The following is a 22,771-nucleotide window of genomic DNA, read 5'->3' as shown; positions in this document are numbered from 1 at the left end:
TTTTTTTATATTGTCCATGATGATTACACATGTGTATTTCACATCATAGCACATCATAATCAACAAGCGATGCCTGTCAGATTAGATGTACCTTTTAAGAAGGTACTTTTTTTTTTTAAAGTTCCAAACAGTTGCTAACTTCATAAGACTCTTGTGCATTAAAGAAAATACCATAATTTAATTTCATTTTTTTACCTCATCTCTCCAGGTACTCCAGTTTCTTTCCCACAGTTCAAAAAGTCTTACCTAAATTGCAACAGCCTCTGTGTATGCTTGTTTGTCCTCCCAGAGTCTGTGGTAGGCTGCTAACATTTCCAGGTTTTATAACACACTTCACCTACTGACTGCTGGAGATCGGCATCGTGTTCTCATTTACGTCACAATTTGAAGAACAGCGAGAAAAATTGGTTTCTGGATGATACCATGATTATAATGCAGGAATTTAGTAAATGTGTTTATCAAATAATGTTTCTAGACATTTTGATTTTTCTAAAAATGCTTCAATAATTTAATTCAGTTGAATTCTTTGTAGGAGAATGTTGGGTTTATTCATTTTATAAAAGTTGCTTAAGCTGCCAATTACTGTTGAAATGTTTGGGGGGAAAAAGATGACAAAATATTTTTATCCTTCATGCTAAAGCTTGAATTTATTTTTATATAGTTTATATTTATTTTTTTATTTTGTATGTATATCTTTACCAGAGTTGACAATAACAGTGGATGTTTCTTAAGGCTTTTATTTACTTTCTAAATATTCGTCCAGGTACAAATCCTGAAGTCAGTTGCTGCTCAGGTTTAATTTCTGACACTCTTGTTAATTAACTCAAGGTCTAATGGGAGCAATACATCATAAAAATTTAATCTCTCTTAAATGTTTAAAATATTTTTGGGAGAAACAAGAGAATATACAAGGTAACCATATGCAAACATATTTGATAGGGAACTATATTGTTTTGTGGCTCTTCATAGATAGTGTTGCCCCACAAATAAAATAAAAATATTTTATTTGAAGTTACCCAACACTGGCAAGAGTCGTAAAACAAGTTTTCAAATATCCCATTTATTGTAGAAATGATGACACTTGTAATGGGTCTATATTTCAACAAGCTAGTATATTCTGTATGCGTTCAGTTGAAGCTTTTACAGTTAAAAATAATGAAAAAAAAAAATCAAACATAGATTTTAAGTAAAGTTTGTCCGCCTTCCTCAAAACAAAAAGAAATACTATTTTTAATACATTTCTCTATGAAGTCTATAAATAAAAACAGGCTATGTCTAGTTTGAGATGCACTACAGTGAAGTACTTGTAAACAGGGAGTGATCTGAGGAGTTATAAATTTCCGTGTCCTTATAAACAGAATTTGTTGTACAAATAATGCTGGCGTTTTAGAACTATGAATAATGTATTTTTTTTTATTCAGCCTGAGGTATTTAAATAGGAAAGGTTCACACGTTTTTGTGGAACATGGATGGATCCTGTTTCACGTCTTTATGATTCAAGAAAAAGCTCATTTTTATTGTTTAACACATAAAATCCTATGTCAATATTCTTATCCTTGTAGCTTTAACAGAACGTATATTTCTTACTCTTTTACCCTTTATTTCTTTCTGATCAAAAAGATAAAATGAGAGACTTTTTTTGTTGTTTTTGAGTGACAAACTAAAACTCAGGTCATGTCAAGAAGAAGCAAAATTATTTTTGTAACTGGAAGCAACAGCAAAAGTGTTTCTATGCAGGCAAACATTTATATTATGTAGAACATATATGAGTAAAAACATTACAGAATTTGCTAGCATTAACATTTTAACATTTCTTTTATACTGAGGACCATGTCACTTAAAAAATGTCCACGTATTACAAGGTTTCAAAAACATCCAGCTACAGCATCCTGTTTGTACAATACAGCAAAGGGCAGAAAGCGTGCACCGATTACATATCTACATGTAAATAAAGCAATAAGCAATGCAGTGCATCAGAGGGTTATGTGGTGATATGATAAAGAAGCTCTTACAGTAAGTAATACATAGAACATGTTTATGGGTACAAGAGGAACTCTGTACACTCTGCTGCGTACCCTCTGCCAACGAAACTATTTTAACACATTCAGCTTCTTTGATTAGCTGCCTGCAGGAAGAATAACTAAAGAAGATATGTTCAGCTGCCATCGGATGGTAGCACTGACAATTTACAACAAACCACAACATTGGTCATCGAAAGATGAATCAGGAAATAAAATCTCCGTTGTCACTCCACAGGCTGTCACTTCCAAATGGACAAATTACAAAAAAAAAAAATTAAATAAATAAAAATTCGTGAGCACAGTTTCTTTCTGATCGCCATCCAGTTAGAAGTGATGCCTCCTCGACTTGAGCGACTGCCTCCTCTTCCTTTTCCTGTGACACTGCTCCCTCCTCTCTGGCCAGAGGAAGCCGCCATTAGCGGCCCTGCAGGTCTCGTCATACTCATCGCTGTCAGAATCGAGCTCAGCCATCGGGAAATCTCTATCTGGGAAAACTTCTTTCAGTTTTGACATGAAGAACACCTCAAGGCTGTGGCCTGCTTGGGCCACCTCGGAGTCAGGCTGCGGTCAGAGTAAAAAGAAGGCCTTTTAGAATGATGCCAACTTTAGTTAGCACTTTTATATGTTTTTATAGATCAATTTAATATGGTTTAAAAATTGTTTAACTCACATAATTAAATTTTGCACAGTTGCGGAACATGAGACAGACATCAGCAACAAACTGGTCCGGGCAGCTGTAATGCCTGGGATTCCCTTTACTGAGCTTGGCTCTGATCACAGACAGATCCATTGGCCTCTTGATGATCTGGTAGTAATGACGAGCCTGGAAGATAAAGCAGTGTTATGAACTTCAACCTACACACTCAATCTTTGTGAAACAGGGCTGCCAAAGTGCGGCGCTGGAGCCATTTAATTTTGTTCGGCTCCCCAAATGCATTAGAAGGATGACGCAAATTTGCCCCGCCATCGCAGGTGATTAATACAGGTGGACAAAATGTTTTTACCAACAAATTAAAATTTTCTTGAAATGAAAAAAATATAGTTGCAACACACAATATCTTTTTTTATTTAGGCACAATTCTGGAAATTTAGGAAATGCAAAACAATTTTTATTTTTCTGATCAATAGAAATGACAGCCATTGAACAATTAGTTTGTCCATTTTATGAAATCGTTGCATTTTTAGTTTATTTTAAGGAAAAGGAAAAAAAAATTACAATGAATTTACTATTTTGTTTGGTACTTGTAAAAAAAAAAAAAATCAGACTTTAATGACGCTCACACTTCCAACTTGACAAAATTGGCCCACATGGCAAAACATTTGAGCATGTGTATACCCAAAAAGGAAACAACTTCTTGACTTGTATTGAGATCTGTTGTATTGTGTTAGAAATCTGCTTCAGTCTATTAAAACATACTTGCCAAAATGTAAAGCAAATCATCCCTCCTGAAATTTAGCACAGGAAGCAGGGGGTTGGTAAGGATAAAAAGAAAGAAAACTAGCACAGCTCCATTTGATGTTGCTGGTTCTGTTTTGTTTTGGTAAAAAGAAATCCATAGGGGGGAACCTCCAAGAATCAAAAACAGCTGGAATAAAAGCATGTTTGTGCATCCAGAGCCCCGATGTAACCTCCTGAGGGCATATCCGTCTGCCTACCACTATGATGAAAGACGAATAACATGAGCTTCATTGTAGCTGGGTTGTAGGAACATGATGATCACTTACAAGTGGACTGACGGGCTCGTGGAAAGGAGCACTCAAGATGTTGCTGAGAATCAGAAGAGCCAGTCGCTCACATTTCTGCAGCCAAACAAAACATGAAATGTGTTAGACATTAAAAGAGAAAAATCTATAAACAAGACAGAAACTGTGAATTATTGATCTGAATCATGTAGCTGGGAGAAAATCATACTCTCTGATCGCAAGCAGAGAGTCCGTGCGCAGTGTACGCTGCAGATGATCTCTCATTCTCACAGTCATATTCGACTTCAGGCTGTAAAACATCTCTGCAGACGCTGCACACCCAGTCTCCTCTGAACAAGGTAAAACACAGGTCAATATTACCTCAAGTCTGCTACAAAATAAAAATGAAAGAGGACGTGAGAGCTGTAGAGTGTATAAAGAAGAAGCTTACGTGGGGAAGCTCAGAAGAGGCGGCACATGGCATGATAAGTGGAAGACCTTTGGACAGCGATCACAGCACAGCAGCTCCCCTCCAATCAGGCAGACTGCACAGAAGTCCTCACTCTCCATCTCATCCACGTCCTGCTCTGTCTGAATGTCCTCTTCGTCCCTCTGAGCTGCAGGGTTTGCGATCAAAAGCTGCCTCGGACCAGGACCCATCTGCGGTTCCTCCTCCAGGTCAGAACGTAGCGGCTGGGGGTCGTCAGTTGTCGGTTCGAGTTCAGACTCCAAGTCGAGATCGGACTCCCCGGAGCCCTGAGAGTCTGGAGGCTGACCGGATACAGCATCAGAGTCGGTTTCAGCCTGAAAACTGGGATCATATTCAGGCTGGTTGTCAGACTCGGTCTCAGCATCCCCTGATTCTGTATCAACATCCAACCCCTGACCGTCCTCTGATCCTGCTCCTGCATCCGTGTCTGGCTCCGCTTCGTACTCAAGGCTCGGTTCTGAATCCACATTCTGTCTCACCTCACCTGAACCTGCTGACTCCCTTGCAGCAACAAGTTCAAACTCAGCCTCAGAAGAAGATGCTACATTTGGATCAGAATCCAGTGATCCATCAGAGTTTAGCGGTGGATCTGGGTCACTCGGATAACAGATGACGTCCTCCGAAACTGACCTGGGATCAGAGTCGGTGTCCAAATCGGGTGCAAAGTAACTTTCTGGCACATATTTGGAGTCAGTAGGAAACTGTGTGGATGCTGTGTGGGTGCTGAGTCTCCGGCTAAAGTCACAGGTGTCAGAGTAGGCAGCAGATGGGCTGCGAGTGGATCGCTCTGTGAGTGAGCGGGTGGTCCTTCTGGTGTCAGACCCCCTGGCTGTCCCCTGTTGTTAAAAAAGAAAGGCTTCGTTACAATTTTTAAAAGCTCACACGTACATTGTTGTCAATATATATATATACATACTTTATTCCAGATATTTAAAGTATGAGCATTCCTTTTACTTGCTTAGATTGTATAATACTTGAACAAGTAAAGCATGAATAAAGCTATTACTAGAACAACAGAGCTGTAGTTACCAGAAGCTGTTTGGCTTTGTTTGCAAAAACAGCTCGAAAATTATGAAAAACAACAAACCTCATTTGGTTCAAAACTGAAAATATCTGGATTTAATCTAATCTAGAACTAACAACAACAAATATATCAACAGGTTTGGGTAAGTTTGGTAAGTTATTGGTATTGGGATAACTGCAAACTCTCAATCTGTGGTGCAGTTACCAATGGACATGACTTGATTACCTTCAGTCGTACTTAGATTTGTGTTCATTACTTGTGAGGTTAATATGAATGCATTAAGAAACTCCAAAAGTCAAAGCGGTAAATTGTTCAGACACAGATGACAACCAATAAATTTTACTTCTCTGATTTGTTTTTTAAGTTGCACATTGTTCTTTAGATTCAAATCATTGCCATAAAAAACTTATCGCCCCCTAAATGAAAAATAAGTCCACAGGTCCAACTTTTTTTTAGCATTCAATGTGAAACCTCACTTTTTGTGCTGCATCTGTGAGAGATGCATCATCTCTCCTATACAGTGAATTTTTTTACAGAATATCACAAAAGTCATGCAAACATTTGTGATCGGAAGTTGTATTTTGATGTGATTTTAAAAATATGAATTTGTAACCGTTTGGGATGAAAAGAAGTTTGTCAAACGTGTTGCATTACTGTGTGCCATGTGCTGTGCTGGGGAAGGCCTTCACTCTTCTCTGTCTCACTGGCAGGCAAAGGGTCACTTTGTCTTCGTCCATGTGGGGGGAGCTGTGACACGAGGATTTTGAGACGCTCTAAGCAAACCACTGGAACCCTGGATCTCCCCGAATCTTTCAGAGCTTCTCCATTACTTCACAGGGAAGCAGAGGATGGATGATTTAAAAAAGAAAAAAGAAAAACTTTGTTGCCATGAAACGTGCTGGAAATCTGAAGTCATTTTTGACTGAAGACACTACTCACCTTGTGATGCTGTTTCGTGGTAGCCTGTGCTTCTCCTTGGCTCTGTATTCAACCTCTTCGTATACAAAAGCAGTTGGGTGATCTGAAGAGAGTAGGCGGTAGGCATTCAGTTTTTCCATATTAAATAATTCATTTAAACTTCATGAAAGTAACAGATGTAAATTCAGCACCTGGTTCTGTCTTATAGGGAGGTGAAGGAGACAATCCTTTGGATTGGATCGAGTCGGTTTCGTTGACGACACAAAGTCCTCCATCTGAAGCTCTCCTTTGTTTTAGATCTATCATGTCAGACTGAAAACAAAACAAGGAGATTCTTACACTGAGTTACAAGCTTCTCTGACTGAAAAACTGCTTTTCACCTGCTTTCTAAATGTAAGTAACATGACAATAGATTCTAAGTCGTCTGGATTAATCCTTTTTTATGGTCGACAACAGAGCAAGGCATGTTTACCTACATAGAGCACCATTCATATATAAAATAATTCACAGTGTTTTCCAGAAAAACTAACAAATAGAGAATCAAAGCAGCATCTCATGCAGTCATTTAAGGACTAGGGTGATATGATATGTTTTCCTGATGTTGGTCAGGACTCTAGAAGCATCATTCTGGATGAGCAGCAGCTGTAGTTTTTTCTGTATTCTGTTTTAATAAGAACCCCTTTATTCTGGCAATGTCTTGAAGGTGACAATAGACATATTTATTTATATACTTTATGTGGTAGTTAAAGTTCAGGACCCAGTCAATGATAACATCTAAGTTTTTTGTTTTTTTCTGTCATTTTTAGGTCAATAGAACTTAGTTAAGTTTTGATTCCTAAACATAGATGAGACAAAGTTCCAGTACACTCATTAAATCAAATGTTTCAAACGCGAAGCATACACCACAGCTGTCATCCAAGAGCTTCCTACAATACATTGCTTCCTCCAGCAGATGACATGCTCTGCAGTCTAGTCTGAGTCGTTTATTGTGCTCTCACCATTTTAGTACACTTAGTACCAGCTTCATTCAGAGGCAAACATTTTAAACTGAAGTCAAAATCGCATATGCTGCAAAAACAGAATAACAACCAGAAATGTGACCAGAGGTTCCACGTTTGCTCCTGTTTGTAGACAGCTTTACATTTCCTGTTTGCTCAGACTCATAATAGGCCATGCTTTCAGCATGTATGCAAGAAGAAATATGTTTTAGCAAGAGAAGCGAAACAAGAACGAAGCATCAGCAGTTTGTTTGCAGCAGTTTGTAGCCTTGGGACAAGTTGATGTCAGCAGATCATTTATTTCTTCTTAATACAGATCTGATTCCAAGCTAAAATTAATCTTGTACAGTGCTATTTCTTAACCAAGTGGAGTGATGCTTGATCTGACTCAAAATAAAACTAAATCACTGAAAAATCTGGCCATACCTTATAAGTAAGCAAAAGAAAGTGTGAAAAATCTGTACACTACAGTAAAATATTTTTAAAAAAGAGTAGAAAAATGTCAAGTAAGTACCCTCTTTGCAACATATAAATATGAACTTCAACAGTAGCATTAAGAGATGCGTCAACATCTTTCCAGAAGTTACTCATTTTAGAAACAACAAAAATAGAAATCAATCTGGAGTTCAACTCACACACTTCAACTCTCACCTTTCCTCAAGGTATAAACTCAGACCTTAATAAATGAATAACAACTAAGTTATTTCCTACTGATCAATGTGTACACTATTTTTAAATAATTGCATACATTATTAGAATTATAAGCCTTATGTGGACGCCAATAAAGTTTTAATTGTCTTTGTCAAATTCATCCTTCTTCCAATAGAGGTCATTTGTAATCTAATCTAATCGATCCTATGCACTCTCTGTGTGAGGTTTTGACTGAATAAAACTCAAATACGATTTTTTTTTTTTTGCTTTCTTAAGAAACAGGAATTGAGACTCTGTTTAACAGTTCTCTCATCTTTCTCACTAACTTTAGGTCAGTGTGAACTGGAGTTCATATTACTCACCAGGCCACAAACCTGAGCTTCATAATCTTAGGCTGAATAAGGTCTTCCACAGAACGATAAGCAGGCTCTGCACATTTATCATGCAGTCACTTCTTGTGTTGTATCGTTGCTGCTATAATATTTGTTGCTTATTATGTTAAAAAGGGAAGAGTGATTCCATGATAGAATACACTGTACATACATAGTCTATACATGTTGAGGTGTGATGGGAAACTAAGCTTGTACTACGTTAATGATTTATAAATTGCTGACTAACTGTGCAGGAGGACTGCTTCTCTGCAAAAGTTAAAGACGAAACTGAAAGATCCTCATGCAGGGGTCACCTTCTTCGCTGCTCCTGCCTCCTGGCTGTTTGTGCATCCTGCAGCAGGCCTTTCAGTGTAAGGGCTGGAGGGCGGGGCCACCAGCTCGGTTGGGATGCTCCGGGAGCGACGCTTCCTCGTTGTACACACCAAACTGGGGCTGAGCCTGCTGCTCTGCACATCAGATGCCCGCTCGTGGGCTCTGGCGGACACCTCCAGGGATGTGGACCTCTGTTGGAAACGGTGAGAGAATAGAATTTCAAGTTAAATCAAATACAGAGACGCACCTGTTCACACCATTAGCAGCTGAAAGGAAAAGGAGTGGGATGTGTGTTGTGCACAAATGAATAAAACACAGCTGAGAATCTATTTGGGGAGCCAAAAAAACTCAGTCTTTACAAACACACTGCATGAATTAGTGTTATAATACAGGGAATGAAAGGTTTGGCTACCACACCAATTATCAAATGTAAATTCAGCAGCAGGTTTAGTGCTGCTCTTTGATTAAACTAGACCTGCTGAGCACTTATTACCCCTCTGTTTTACATTTCAGTTTAACAAATGCACAGATTTCCTTAAACCCCTCAGCTGTGTCTCAGAAAGTACGAGGAGGAAAGCCGGCGAATAGTTTAGCACCAGTTTTTCTTCCCTTTTTTTTTTTACCATCATACATATTCAGGCCAGACTAAAAACGGTGCACACGCTCCCAAGTATCATGCGATTAAAACACTTACCTGATCTCCACCCCCTGGGAGCAGGATGCAGGATTTAGACTGTGGAGAAAAAAAAGACTCTAATCCCTCTCTTTGGAAGCTGGGGAGCAGGAAATCATCTTTGTACAAACCGGGGCTAAAATCAAACTGGCAGCTCCCACTATTCCCACAGTGGCTCATTACTGATAGGTTAAGTACATAAATGAGTGAGCCCAAGTGGTTTTATATCATTTCAGACGCAGTGAGTTGAAAAACGTAAAAATAACATGTGTCTTTGTGCTCATAACCATCTATCTCAGAGAGAGAGGTGATTATGCGGCTGCTAACACTTCTGGCATTAAGCATGAGGTTGATGATGATGAGTGCACTACTGCAATTTTAGGAATGCGTTATTTTAATTGTCAGAGCAGCTCTTTGTTTTTTCATAATTTCTTCATGAAAAGCAAGAGCAGCTTTATGGTGTGCCATCTGTTAATAGCAAGCTGTCAACTTTCACAAGTTAGTCCTCTGATTTAAACTGAGAGCTTTGGTCATAAACTACTGATATCTGAAGCTGAAAGCTGCCTCATATTCAGCACAACTTCATTTAAACTTTTTTCAATATTTAACAAATTCTCTTGCTGCCTTTAAATATTGATAGCAATGCTTTCTTTATTGTGCTTTGTTGCCTCTAATTTCTTTCTTTGGTTGTCTGCATAGCCGCTGAACAACTCTGCTTTTACAGGAAATGAGCTTGACTTGACCGATCAGTGGTGACTTTCGAAAAGTGCGTCTCAACGGCTTTGTGTGGCTTACCATGTTGTGATCTGAGACTGAGCCCAAATGGATTTATTTTGAGCTTATGTCGCCTAGCTAGAACCACGTGTGAAACAAAAATGAGAAGACAGACGTGCAAAAACACACAAAAAAGTCCCGCCACACACTTTGCTTTGATGTCTTCGCAAACTTGAAAACATATTCACCTTTACCTCATAAAGTTATGAAGTCATTTCCAACCAGAAATAGGTAAATATTTTAAGATGTATTGAACCTGTGGACTGTAAAATGTAACACTGAATTGTTTTTTTGTTTTTTTAAAGGTGAGTGGATATGACTTGACTTCAGACCTCCGGGTGTATTGTGAAGCTAAAATAGTGAATTTAATGGACTGAATCAATTAAATAGCTTTAAATTACTTTTTCAAGTACTTATAATTAGCACTCAATTTAAACAAGTTGAGAGCCCCTTGAGGAAAAAACATTTTAAAAATTGATTTAGTTCATTTGAAGTATGTGGATGTTGTGTGACAGGAAGGATTGGCCAACAAGTTATCCCAGAATGCATTGCACCACCAGTGGCAGGAAGCGTACAAGGTTAGTGTAGAAAGTTTTCACTTCTTGAAACACGTTTGCTTTGTCACAAAAATTGGTTTTAATGTGTTTTTAAAAGTAGATTCAAGTAAAAGAAAAGTGAGTTTTCAGAAAGCTTTAGTTTTTTTGCATATGCTAATTAAAGAAATATGTTTTCAGTGCCACTTGAATAATTAGAATATATTTAGATTTATTTAGTTAAATTAAAACTGCACATGTTAGTGCTACTCAGTCAGTTAATTTAATGAAAACTAAAACTTTTTGAACTGATTTTACAGTTACTGGCCTGAGATGTTGCTACTGGCGCTGTAAGACGCAGCACTGGATGAGCTCATTTCCCCCATACGTATTTATTGGGCTATGAAAAAGCTGACTTGCTGGTTGTCATGGTGCTTTGCAAAAATCCTCTAATCTCTTGAACATTTCCTCATTTGTCAGGCAACCAAAAATATCCCCTTATTATTTTTGGATTGCATGTCATAGACCAACACAAAGTACTGCAAAACTGTGAAGTGGAGTTTGATACATTAGTTCTAATGTTTTTTTCTAATAGAAATATAATGATTTCTATTAGAATTGCCTGTAGGGCGTACAGTAATTGCATACAGACAATTCCTATTGCCTGTATGCCCTACATACAGGCAATAGGAATAGGGTGTCTTAAAGTCGCTGCCCATTCAATAACATTCTGTATCAAACCTCAGCGGCCACAGAATATTTGTGTTTCTGCAGGTCGACTCTACTTACAGATTAGATGTCTCCTAAAGATAATCTGCTATTACCTTTAGGAGACATTATACACTGCTCAAAAAAATAAAGGGAACACTTAAACAGGTGTTTCACACTTAAAGTGTTCCCTTTGTTTTTTTGAGCAGTATTTTTACCGTTATTGGAACAAAGGGGACTGCATGCACATAAACATGGTCAAACTATTATTTGTAAAGAAAAAAACAAAGTTTGAAAACTGTGTACCTGTTTTCTTTAAATTCACAATAATTCTGTACTTTTTAATTGCAGTGATGTTTGTGGTTACTGATTACTTTGTGTGACTTACTGACCAAGGAAAAAATATTTAACTCCAAATAGTTACATTTAAACAACTGTGTTAACCCTTGTTGTCACTTTAGTTTGACTTTTACTCTTAATTTGCTTAAACTGCTGTGTAGTTCACACACTGTAAAGCAAGTGCATATATTTACATTATTGTAAATTCTTGTCAGTAAGGTCTAATATAATAAAGTCTCTCACCTTGCCATTTCTATGCATTCTGAGGTTGAGAGCTGGTCTGGTCCTCTGCTGGTCAGCAGCTAAACACGCCTGAAGCTGGACTAGACTCTGCTCCCTTCTGTCTGCCTCCAGATCCTCATCCAGCTCTCTGCTTTCATCTTCTGCCGACTGTCCACAAGTCTCCCCCCTACACCTCTCCTCATCTTTGTCCCTCACATTGTGGCTGATCTCTTGCTGCAGAGCCGGGCTCGTAGACAACTTCGCCTTACACTGACCCAGAGCACCACGGTCGGCACTGAGGTGAGTCTGGCTGTCTGGAGCGATTTCCTTCTGACGTTGGTGACAGGAGACGTACGTTAAAGACTGAGGATCTTGGGATGCGGATCCTTGGCTGCAGCCGAGCTGGATGGGTCCTGGGAGAGGAGATGTAGGAGGAGGACACTGAAGGGAGCTCTCCGTCTCCCAAAACCTCTGGAGCTGCTGACTCTGGTGCAGTGAAGCAGAGAAATGAGCAGGCTGAGTACAGCTGGAGTTAAACAGAGTGCTCTCCATCTGGCTTTTGTCCAGAGTGGCCAACTCCTGCTGAGGGGGCATGCCATGCAGGCAACATATCTGAGGCTCGCAGCAGGTCTGGTAGCCGCAGCCTGGCTCTCGGCCTCGGTGAAACATGGCGGGCAGAGTCAAGCAGGCGACGGGTTGGGGCCTCAAAATACTGGAACAGGCCAATCCCGAAGGATAAGTGCAATTTCCCCCATCGACAGTTAGCTGACCTGAAAAAAAAGCAAGTTATTTCGACATTAAATTCTATCTTTTTTGAAAAGCTTTAACATTTTAGTACAGATTCTTCACTGCCTATATACAGCAGGGTTTACCGAAAGAGGAAATCTGCTTTGTCCAGTAACTGGCATCCCAGTTAAACTTGATCTTGACAGGACTCCAGGAGTTTGTGTGGAGAGACGATTCCAGCAGCTGCTGCATCTGAAGAGAAATCTGAAGGACAAACACAAACACGATTTCTATAAAAACAACTGAACATACACATGCTTCTCAGAAGATGATTAAAAGTCTATTTAATTTAGTTCAAAAGGGGAACTCATGCATGCATAGATTCATCACACACATTGATGAGTCAGCGAACTTGTTTATTTCATCCATCCATCTATTGTTTATACCCGCTTAATCTTGTGGGGGGGCTGTTGCATGTCTCCAGAAGTCACTGAATAAGAGGCAGGAAACACCCTGGACAGGTCCAACTTATTTATTGTTAATATTGTGATATTTTTAGAATAGAATAGAATAGAATTACTTTATTCATCCCAGCAGGGAAATTATTTCGCAGTTACAGCAGCATAGAGACAAGACACACAACATCCACCACTGAGTAGCAATTGTAGACAAGATAAAATAAGAATAAAATATGACATGCTGTCAATATAAAAATATAAAAAGCAGCTTAGAGCAGTCCTTGCAAGGATTCAAAATGCAGAACAGAATGTATATGTAAATATATGTACAGCAAGTGTGAATAAACAGCATCTGGTCTATTTTTAGACATGCTAGAATAATGGTAACATCTCCATCCTTCAAACTTGTTGCTCCAGCTAACAAATGCTATTTGGAGTTTCTGGCCCTTTTGCTGAACTTAGTCAACTTTCCTTAAGCTTAATGTCATGCATACTCTTCATACACCCAAAGGACACTATGAACTACAAATGTTCCCACAGGGTGATCTGCCATTACTGACACCGGCATAATGATTGCTTTACTTCTAATAAAGACGTGGCAGAGGAGTTTCTTCTTCCCTTTCTTGTTGTTTTGTTTGCACATTTTAATATTCCACATGTGTTTGTGTGTGTGTGTGTGTGTGTGTGTGTGTGTGTTACATTGGTACTCAGGACATCTGCTTATTGTCTCACCAGAGCCCTGCTGAAGAGCACGGGACCTCTGCAGTGATGGGTTGTGATGAACTTCTGAATGTGGTCCAGCTGGCCACAGATCTCTATTGCCCCCTGCAGCTGGTCCTCCAGACGCTGCTGGAACTCCTCCGTAATCTTCTGCACAAATAAAATGAAAGGAAACAGGCACAAAAGTTATGAGTATTTACTGGAAGACAGCTTTGTTGTGCCAGCAGTGTAGTCTACTGTATAATCAACAGATGCTTTTGCTTTTAGAAGCCCAAGATATCGGTTTTGGGAACACCGGCGGGTTCTAATGGGCTCCTGTTGGATCTGTTTTGGGGGCTGATTAAATCAAGGCTGCTATGGATTCTATGCATGAACACTCACAGCTATCTGAACGATAAGAGGGAAAGAAAGAGAAAGTAATTACCTCCAGTTGCTCTATTAATAGGTTGGCTCGTTTGTTAAGCTCGTTCATCATAATCATCTTTGCCATTTTAATCTGGTTCTCTGCCTTCCTGTGTGCGATCTTTACTCCATGCAGTCTGCAATCAGAGACAGAAATAGGGGTTTCATTACTTTTACAATGCACAAAAAATTTACCTTTCAAGCAATATTTCATTTGTTATTACAACAATATTCATGCTCTTTGACTGTCTGCTAATTAAAACCGTGTGGGTTGAAACTAACCTGTCTTCTATTTGTTTTGCACTGTTTTCCACTGAAGACCGCCTCTCTTCCACTTGCATCATCAGGTTTTCGAACAGCCACTGCTGATCCTGCAGGGCCTTGCCAATCTGCACCACCCTAATCACATGCACACAGCACACAGAAGGTTCTCTAATTTATTCCTCAGCAGGGCCAAAATAAAACCAGAATTTCATGCATTTTCCCTGAGGATGGCTTATTATGCATGTGACCTTGCAGACAGCAAATGCAGTTTAATGTCACAGAAAACAAACAGGTATGAATAGCTAATGAGCGTCCGAACGCCAAGGGTAGTGTATGCAGATGCCTGAGATAAAAATGACAGGGCAGTTAACGAGCTCTTCAGCTCAGAGGAAGTGTTTAACCTGTGGTTAGCCCCCTTTGAGTCCCGCTCCCCTCTCTCTCTGCAGTGCCCTTGTGCTACATGGTTGAGGACTAACCTGTGGTTTTTGTGGGAGGACAGGTGACAGCTGCTGCAGCACAAAAGGTCACATGACTCACAAAAAAGTTCCAAGGGCTCCTGTCGGTGAGTGTGGCACATGAGGAGAGAGCAAGGATACGAACCGGGGCCTGAAATGCATGGAGAGGGAGGGGAAAGGGACGACACATCAAAATCAGAAACAGTCAACAAGCACAACACAGCTAGAGACAGAGCAGCACAGCACGCTGCATCGTTGTGAAAGCTGCTTAGAAATTCATTAGAATGAGAAAAACATTCATTGTTTCAAAGTGGTGTCGACTTGAAAAAGGCAGAAAAGTGCAAAGGTTAATACTAAATTCCTCTTATATTAAGATCCAGAAAATGTCATATTTTCTTTAGAAAAATCCCTTTATGCTCATAGGATGGGGAATAGGCTGATGAATTAAGCTATGTGAGGCATTCCTGCTGCCAGCCAGAAACTCTGATGGCAGAAAACGCCTCAGAATGGAGACAGAAGTTCACTTATTGATAAAGATGTCAAAAGCACACCACCATCCTCATCATTACAGTCCTGGCTGATAGTTAACAGAAGCTGAAGGTCTGCAGAGACATCACCTGAATCATTGTAGGAAGCAAGAATTTATGCATTTTCTTTTAGATTCTCTGCTTGTTAAAATGCCAGAAACAAGACAATGTGAGTTGCAATCTATGATCATCACAATTAAAGAGAAAATAAAAGCATCACATTTTATAAACCGTGGGGAAAAAATCTATAGCAATGTGCAACTTCCTGTTTTGTTCTGTTCTTTAAACTACTGCTTATAAAACAGCAAGATTATACAGTAAAGCCTAAAATTATCTGTGTCACACACCTCTGCTGGTGGGATTTAACTGAGGGAATTTGCCACACAAAATTATTTCTCAAACTCCCTGCAGGCTACCTTAGACACCCCTGTTTCAGTCATCAAAAATACTTTAATATCATAGTCAATCTATGTAAATGCAGAAAACTGATTTCTAATTATTGTTTTACTGATAAATGTCTAAAAAAAGGCAATTCAAATTAACTTTGCCCTATTAGGAAAAGTAATTGCTCCCTAAATCTACAGCTGGTTCTTCTAGCCTCTGTTGCAACAACTGCCATCAAGTGTTTAAGATAGCTGACAATGTCTCCTTAACATTGCTGTGGAGGAATGCTCTTTGCATAATTGCTTTAACAGCATCCGATTGAACATTTCTGAGCATGTACGGCTTCACCTTGATTGGATCTAAGTTCAGACTTTGACTGGGCCTCTCAAAAGGATTTTGCTTTGTGCCATTCAGAGCTGGACTTCCTGGTGTTCTTCGGATCATTTTTCCTGCTGTGTAACTGATGGTCAGAGATACTCCTTCATATTTTACTACAGAGCAGAATTCATGGTTGCACCTATTTGGGTAATTTTGTCCTGGTCAATGGAGGGGATGTTTCTCACCATTCTATGTTTTCTTATTTGAGAATAATGACTCTCACTTGCCTACTTGTGCACTTTACTCTGTCAAACAGGTTTTATTAATATGATTCCTATTTTTTTAAGTTAGGCATTAATCAGGCTCAGTTGTGGACAGCTAAACAAAAGAAAAATTCATGAATTATCAATGGGAGTATTTACATATAACCCATAGAAACAAGTTGATTTGGATTGATTTTTTTAAATTAAAAAAATCAACATTTGAAAATACATGAAAAAATATTTTGTGGTCAGGTAGCACTCCTGCAGAAAAAAACTGAGATTATTTCTTTGGGCTAGAAAGGCAGTAGATTACACCATGTGTTGTATATTAAACAGCACAATTGTCTAAAAATGACATGGACAATATAATAAACTGCTACATGGTGCTACAGCTGGGCCCTTCAGTAGCTATCAACTTAATCTGAATCAAGTTAAAAGTACTTGTTATGTTAAAGCTGGGCTGCATCTGCACTATGATACAGAAACAATAATACAGATGTGGTAAATAGGTTGAAGCAAAAGGAAGTTGAGGTTAAACTAGGTCTTGTGTTGAGCGACAGAGGAGGTAAATAAACAAAGTGTCGGCGCAGGGCCTTTGAAGTTCCATCAAATATGAAATATGCCAAAATACGTCTGACACACGTTTAAACAAGCCAGCAAATAAACGTTTGGCCCACAGAACCTGTGCCTAACAATAACTCAAAGGCTGTAAAACCAAAGCCCTGCTGCTCTCTGCTGGCCAGCTCACCTCATCCATACATCCCCCCCCCCCCTCCACCCCCCACCCCACCCTCCTCCTGCTCCCCGGAGCCTGCAGATCATCACAGATCTCTGTGGCAGAGAGCTGAGCATCACCTCGGGTGCATCAGCCTGATCTGACTGACCACATCCTGTCTGTCAGCACATTCACACGTCTTTTCTCACAAATACACAAACCAAAGAGAAACACTCTCTTGTCACAATTAAGAAGCCGAGAGGACGTGTTCGTTATGATTAGATGTCGACCTGCAAATGAAGCTGGCACCGAAGCGGCACACTGGGGGCACACTTGACGGGCTTTAAATAGCGAGACACTAAAATTAGCAAAGATGAAATCATCCCAGTCCCCCAGAATCTGGGCCATGCGTTAAAGATAGGTACAACAAAGCGCACAGATCTCCAGGAACGATCTGCAACCGTCGGCATCATCATACATTATTCAGTGCAAAAGACTCAGGCTGAAACATTAAACACAGCGAACAGAGCACAATAACAGCAAATGTAGGGGCACAGCAACTAAGTATCCACCTTGTCCAGTAGGAGGCAGTGTGCTGGAGTTTCTCTGGTGCAAGTCAGGACACTGTGCAGCACTGGGCCTTTGCTGCTGCTGCTGGAACGAATCAGCATACTGGGAGGAGGCTCTCTGGTGCTGGTGCACGTTGGTGCACTGGTAGCACAGCCACTTGTTGCACAGCGTACAGAGACTCTGTGCAAGTGTTGGCTCTGTGCACTCTGAGCAGATCTGAAAGTAAGAAAAAAAGAATCTACCAGGTCTAAAATAAACACATTTATTAACCCAACACTGGGTGATGAGAGCATATGGCTGCAATACGAGAAAATATATTCTTGCTGCTACCCGTTAAATTGAACTTCAACGAGCTGTTATATGTGATTTTGCATTTAAAAAACTAGTATTAAAAATAATATTTTTTTAATAAAAAATATTATTATACTGATTTAATTTTCAACATAACACCCTTTATAGATGTTAGATACTAAAATACTGAATGGATTTGAAGTGTCTCACCTTTAAAATATTCCAAACTTGTTTTAATCTCAAGTGTCCTTTATTTCAGGTATGATATTTCCCTTTGGAAATAATCAAAAACTGCAGCTTAGAAACGAAAATCAGCATTTGAACTGCATCTAATCTCAACCAAAAATATATTAGGAGTTTTCCTACCATCTAAAACGACTTGTGAGGTGAGAAAAGAGCAAAGAAAAACCCTGTCAATTCCTCAACTTTACACAGAAACCCCCCCATAAACCCCCAAGTGCAAATTCAGAAACTGCTGCACAAACTAAAACAAGCTTCTGCCGTGTCAGAAAAAAACAAAAAGTTCAATATTTAATGGAATCAATGCCAGAGAGACGTCTCTTACCTTCTCCATTTTCGTTCTTGGAGCAGAGGATGTTTTGCCTGCTCAGCTGGAGGGAGCAGAGAGAAGAGAGAGAGCAGCCCTGAAGCTACCGGCAGCAGAAACACTGCTGCCACTGAGGCTTCTACCTGAGGCAGGAAGCAGCGCGAACCGAGAGGAGGCCCCCAGAGGAGACAGCTTACATGACAGCCTCGCAGCGCTCTCTCCTCCCCCGGTTCATCCAAGTGTAGGACCCCTTTCTGCAGAGGAGCAGACGAGTGTCACGTTCAGATTCTTTCAGCTCTGCTGCTGCTGCTGATGCCGAAAAAGACAGGGGGAAAACCTAATCCTTTTTCTTAAATAAGCCTGTGCATAATAATTGGGAATTAGGGAGATAACATAATTATTTTTTTTGTAGGACATAATATACCCAGAAGCCATTTCCAAAATGGAGGAAGGAGAAAGACCAAGTGACCTACAATGAGGCAGAGGGGAGAATTTGTAACGCGGTGCAGGTTCTTTCAGGAGGTGACGTTAGCCCTGAGCTGTGCCGGGTCAGTGTGGGTAAGCAGTGGCCTTCTCCCACCTTCATCGCGATGAGGAGGGGACGTGTCCCAGAGGAACTACACACCGATGCAGAACACTGAAACCGGGTCAAGCCTGGATAAGCCCCAGCTGGGACTACGATACACTCATGCAGCTCCCTCTAACATTGTAAAAATCAATTAAGATTTAGCAACACCCTGCACTTTGAATAAACAGAACATGCTTTAAGAGGTGAAAAAAAGTTTGTGTTGACTCAAAGTGAGATGCAGATTCATCAACGGTGATATTTATAAAACCCTACTCAGAATGCTGTTTGATGATGTGACAGTTGAAAAGGGGAAGAAGGCTGTAAGTGTGAGAACAATTAAAACTCGATAACCAACATCAAATATAGCCACACGGACCTTAAGAGTGGGTCTGCCTAATGACGAGCCTTAGCAGCCTGACCTACAAATCTGACAACTTTCTTATCCTTGGATGTTTCAGTGGGGAGCTCGGAGAAATCCCATTCCCCATTGTGCACCAAAAGACCCAATTTTAAGCACAATTAGTGCATTGCAGCTCACCCTGCTTCGCTCTGTATCGTGTTTAACCCAGGCAAGCTCCTTCTCCGCACCTTCACAGCATTTATCTTTCACACTGAAACTTGCCCTCCGCTTTGTGATCTGCTAAGCAGGCACCAGATATATGCACATCATCTCAAGAGATGGCACAATAATAGAAAGCTGAGCAGCAATCTGTCCCATGCAAGCTACTTCTTTGTAACATCTATTAACACAGAGGTGATAAGGTCACACAGGGCATAGCATTAAGGTATTAAGACTGAACCTTCAGTGCAGCCTTAAGATTTTTTTCCTCAACTAATTTGCTTTGTAGTAAGCTAAGAAATTTACAGAAAAATAGGAGCATCAGTTTCTTATAAAATAGTATAGACAAGTTGTTAGAATTGGGTTGTTAGAAAACAAAAGAACTGACAATGAAATGCTTCAGAAATATTACTGTGTTTAGTTTTCACCAGGCCAGAAAAATACCTCTAGGTTATGAAAAAGCCTCATTAAGTTATATCATTATTATCATAAAGGATTAAAATTAGGCTTAATGAATGTTGAGACTGAAGCTGTTGTTGTAGCTGAGTGCACATCCATCACTACAGGCAAGGACATGACTAAGGTCGACCTCAGAAAGAAAAACGTTTTCAAGTTTGGCAACAACCAAATGTTACAGCCAGCAGAGATGGACGGATCAATCAGCTAGAAATCAGAAATGGATGGTTTTTCCTTGAAAAGTTTTGATCAGCAAGCTAAGATGAAAAAAAAGTTGTTGGTTTTTTCTCTTCACTTTTTATTAAATTTGTTTAAGTATAATTCCTGCCAGGTTTTCTTTCTATAAGATCATCAACAAACAATATGTACTCTGATGTATTTATACACAAATACTATAAATCAGATAAAGACTAGGGACAAATCTTTTCATTAATGGCATTATTTAGTTGTTACAGTCCTTAGAAAGAAACACTAGTAAAAATCTAAATTGGTCAAAATCAGAATAAGTAAATCAGATTTCAACAAAAACTGAATGGAAATCAAAAGGAAATGCCTGATCAGTGACTCTCTAAAATTCATGATCCATCCATTGCCCTTAGTGAGTTTTCTGCACCTTCAGACCACACCAAGTCCTGTTTAAAAAATTCATGGTTGCAGCTAAAAGTTGGTCTAATAATAAGCGACTGTAAGAAATAGTTCTGTTTTCTCTTGTATCAAGCTCCCCCAGCCCCACCTGTTGCTGTGGGCTGTCAGTCTGCTGTGTATAAACTGAGATCATGCTCTTATTTCCATTTGCACACCTTCATAACACAGTGCAAAAAAAAAAAAATCCTGGAGCTAATTTAAGTGTTCTTAGGGGATTCACAGTGACAATGTGACAACTACATAAATAAAATTAGATTCAACGTTGATGTCACTGTAGCGAATCTGAGGATGATCTTTATATTAATTTAAAATAAAAATAATTAACACTGGTCAGGATTTTAATATTAAACCTTTCATGTCTCATAAAAAGACTAAACGTAGAAACTCTGCAGGTTTTGTGTGCATTTGGGATATAAAAATAGACTCTTCTTGGTACCCCAACTTGTTCCATGATCAAGGTTGCTTTATCATCACATTGGCATCTGGATTCATTTTAAACACTGAAAAAATGCATCCAAGCATGATGACAATGACTTTTCATGCAAAGCCATTTAAGGAGATCTTTGGATTAGTAAAACACACCAAAAAAAAAAACCCAGCCAAAAAGCATTTTATATCATCCCTCCAATCTGTGTGCATATTTTATGTTCAGACGAGAAAATCGGCGTTAGAAATGAATACATCGTTGTAGTTCTGTGACATGTTATTCACTCGGCAGAGCTTTGGGAATCTGGGATTTCCAGTCATGTTCCCGTCATCATACACATTTGCCAACCTGTTCCGTCTCCTCATGCATGTGTCACTCTGACAGCACTTTATTAGAGCGCCTTCGATTAAAACAAGAAGCCTGACAGGCATGCAAATCGCATGCAGTGTGTCTACCCCCGCATCCTCAGCCTGCCTCTGCATCAGCAGCCTCACCTCCAGCGCATCACTGAGCGTGATATTATTTTTTAGAAAGTGCGCAGGAGATTACGCCCCTATCATGGCATCGTGGTGCCATCCAGAACACAGCGGCTCAGTCCGCAAAACAAAAAACTCCGTGCAAAAACAGCGCCGTCTCCGTCAACGCTTATTTGCACTTGTGCGCCTGCAAAACATCCTCCCAGCCTAAACAGGAGTGAATCTGCGCGTCTGAGGCTGTCAGAGTGATGTTTTCGGTCCAGAACAAACGAGACTGCCCGCCGACAAAACTCAGCCAGTCTGACGATCGCCCTATTAAATGTGCAGCAGCCTAAAAGTCGGGATAAATCAGGGGTTTAGTTTTTACCTTGACCCGAGCATCTCTGGGTGGCCATCCCCCCTTGATCGGATGTCGCTCTTTGGTCCGGACAAAATTTTGGAGATTCAAAGTCTCGCAGTTAATCGTGAGATTTTCTCGTTGCAATACTTCTGACGTTTCTCAAAGCTGAAAGTGTGCCGTGGCACCTGGCAACAAGACTTTGTTTCTCTGTGAAAACTTTACATGGCTTTTTATGGTCGCTTTCGTTATAACAGCACGACAGCGGTGGGGAAATGGCTGGTCTATATATTAATATAAAAAAATATAATGGAACTTTTTAACTTATGAATTATGCTGTATTTTCTTCTATCTGACAAATGCCAAGATTTTTCAACCAGTCAAAAAAAAAAAAGAAAAAGTAAAATCAACCACTTAGAAGTATCTTTTAAACATTTTCTGTATGTTCAATCTTTTATATTTAGGAGGTGGCAGCTGAATATGCTTTATATATTTTCTATATCCCTTTCCCAGAATGATATTAATACTGCAATAACTTGCAGAAAGATACACTGCCTGGCCAAAAAAAACACTGGCCACCTGGATTTAACTAAGCAAATAGGTACAAGCCTCCTATTGGATGAGTACTGCATAGGCGATTATCTTTCAGCTGGCAACAAGTTATTTAACCCCAGCTGATGCAATGAGTAACTCCTCATTTCTTAAACAACCATGGCAAAAAACACATCCTGTGGTCGTGGAAAAGACGTTAGTCTGTTTAAGAAGGGTCAAATCATTGGCATGCATCAAGCAGAGAAAACATCTAAGGAGATTGCAGAAACTACTAGAATTGGGTTAAGAACTGTCCAACGCATCATTAAAAACTGGAAGGATGGTGGGGAACCATCGTCTTCCAGGAAGAAATGTGGTCGGAAAAAAATCCTGA

General features: G+C 39.7%; 1 protein-coding gene and 1 long non-coding RNA gene across 2 annotated transcripts; one reads left to right on the top strand and one right to left on the bottom strand.

Annotated features, from left to right (window-relative positions):
- Window positions 1-1,040: 1,040 nt before the first annotated feature.
- Window positions 1,041-21,983, bottom strand: trim66 (tripartite motif containing 66). Its single transcript, XM_028014715.1, has 18 exons — window positions 21,877-21,983; window positions 18,397-18,632; window positions 17,543-17,756; window positions 14,785-14,914; window positions 14,327-14,443; window positions 14,067-14,181; window positions 13,655-13,792; window positions 12,611-12,728; window positions 11,760-12,508; window positions 8,471-8,680; window positions 6,328-6,448; window positions 6,158-6,239; window positions 5,873-6,047; window positions 4,156-5,030; window positions 3,934-4,054; window positions 3,747-3,821; window positions 2,692-2,844; window positions 1,041-2,582 (listed from the first exon to the last, which is right to left on the bottom strand). Exons 2-18 carry the CDS (start codon window positions 18,403-18,405, stop codon window positions 2,346-2,348), a joined length of 3,639 nt encoding a protein of 1,212 aa, XP_027870516.1. The 5' UTR covers window positions 18,406-18,632; window positions 21,877-21,983; the 3' UTR covers window positions 1,041-2,345.
- On the top strand, window positions 6,117-8,547 carry LOC114143030 (uncharacterized). The gene is made up of 3 exons (XR_003595144.1): window positions 6,117-6,255; window positions 6,345-6,529; window positions 8,411-8,547. It is a non-coding gene; the product is annotated as an uncharacterized LOC114143030 (long non-coding RNA).
- Window positions 21,984-22,771: the final 788 nt, after the last annotated feature.

This window comes from Xiphophorus couchianus, chromosome 4 (genome assembly GCF_001444195.1).
Source record: "Xiphophorus couchianus chromosome 4, X_couchianus-1.0, whole genome shotgun sequence".
Lineage (NCBI taxonomy): Eukaryota > Metazoa > Chordata > Actinopteri > Cyprinodontiformes > Poeciliidae > Xiphophorus > Xiphophorus couchianus.
This window is presented reverse-complemented; position numbering and strand designations above follow the sequence as displayed.

Coding starts and splice junctions, on each gene's coding strand:
- trim66 (XM_028014715.1), bottom strand. Junction 12,509..12,610: donor AAAGCAGATTTCCTCTTTCG/GTAAACCCTGCT, acceptor CTTTTTTTTCAG/GTCAGCTAACTGTCGATGGG. Junction 6,048..6,157: donor CCACGAAACAGCATCACAAG/GTGAGTAGTGTC, acceptor TTCCCTGTGAAG/TAATGGAGAAGCTCTGAAAG.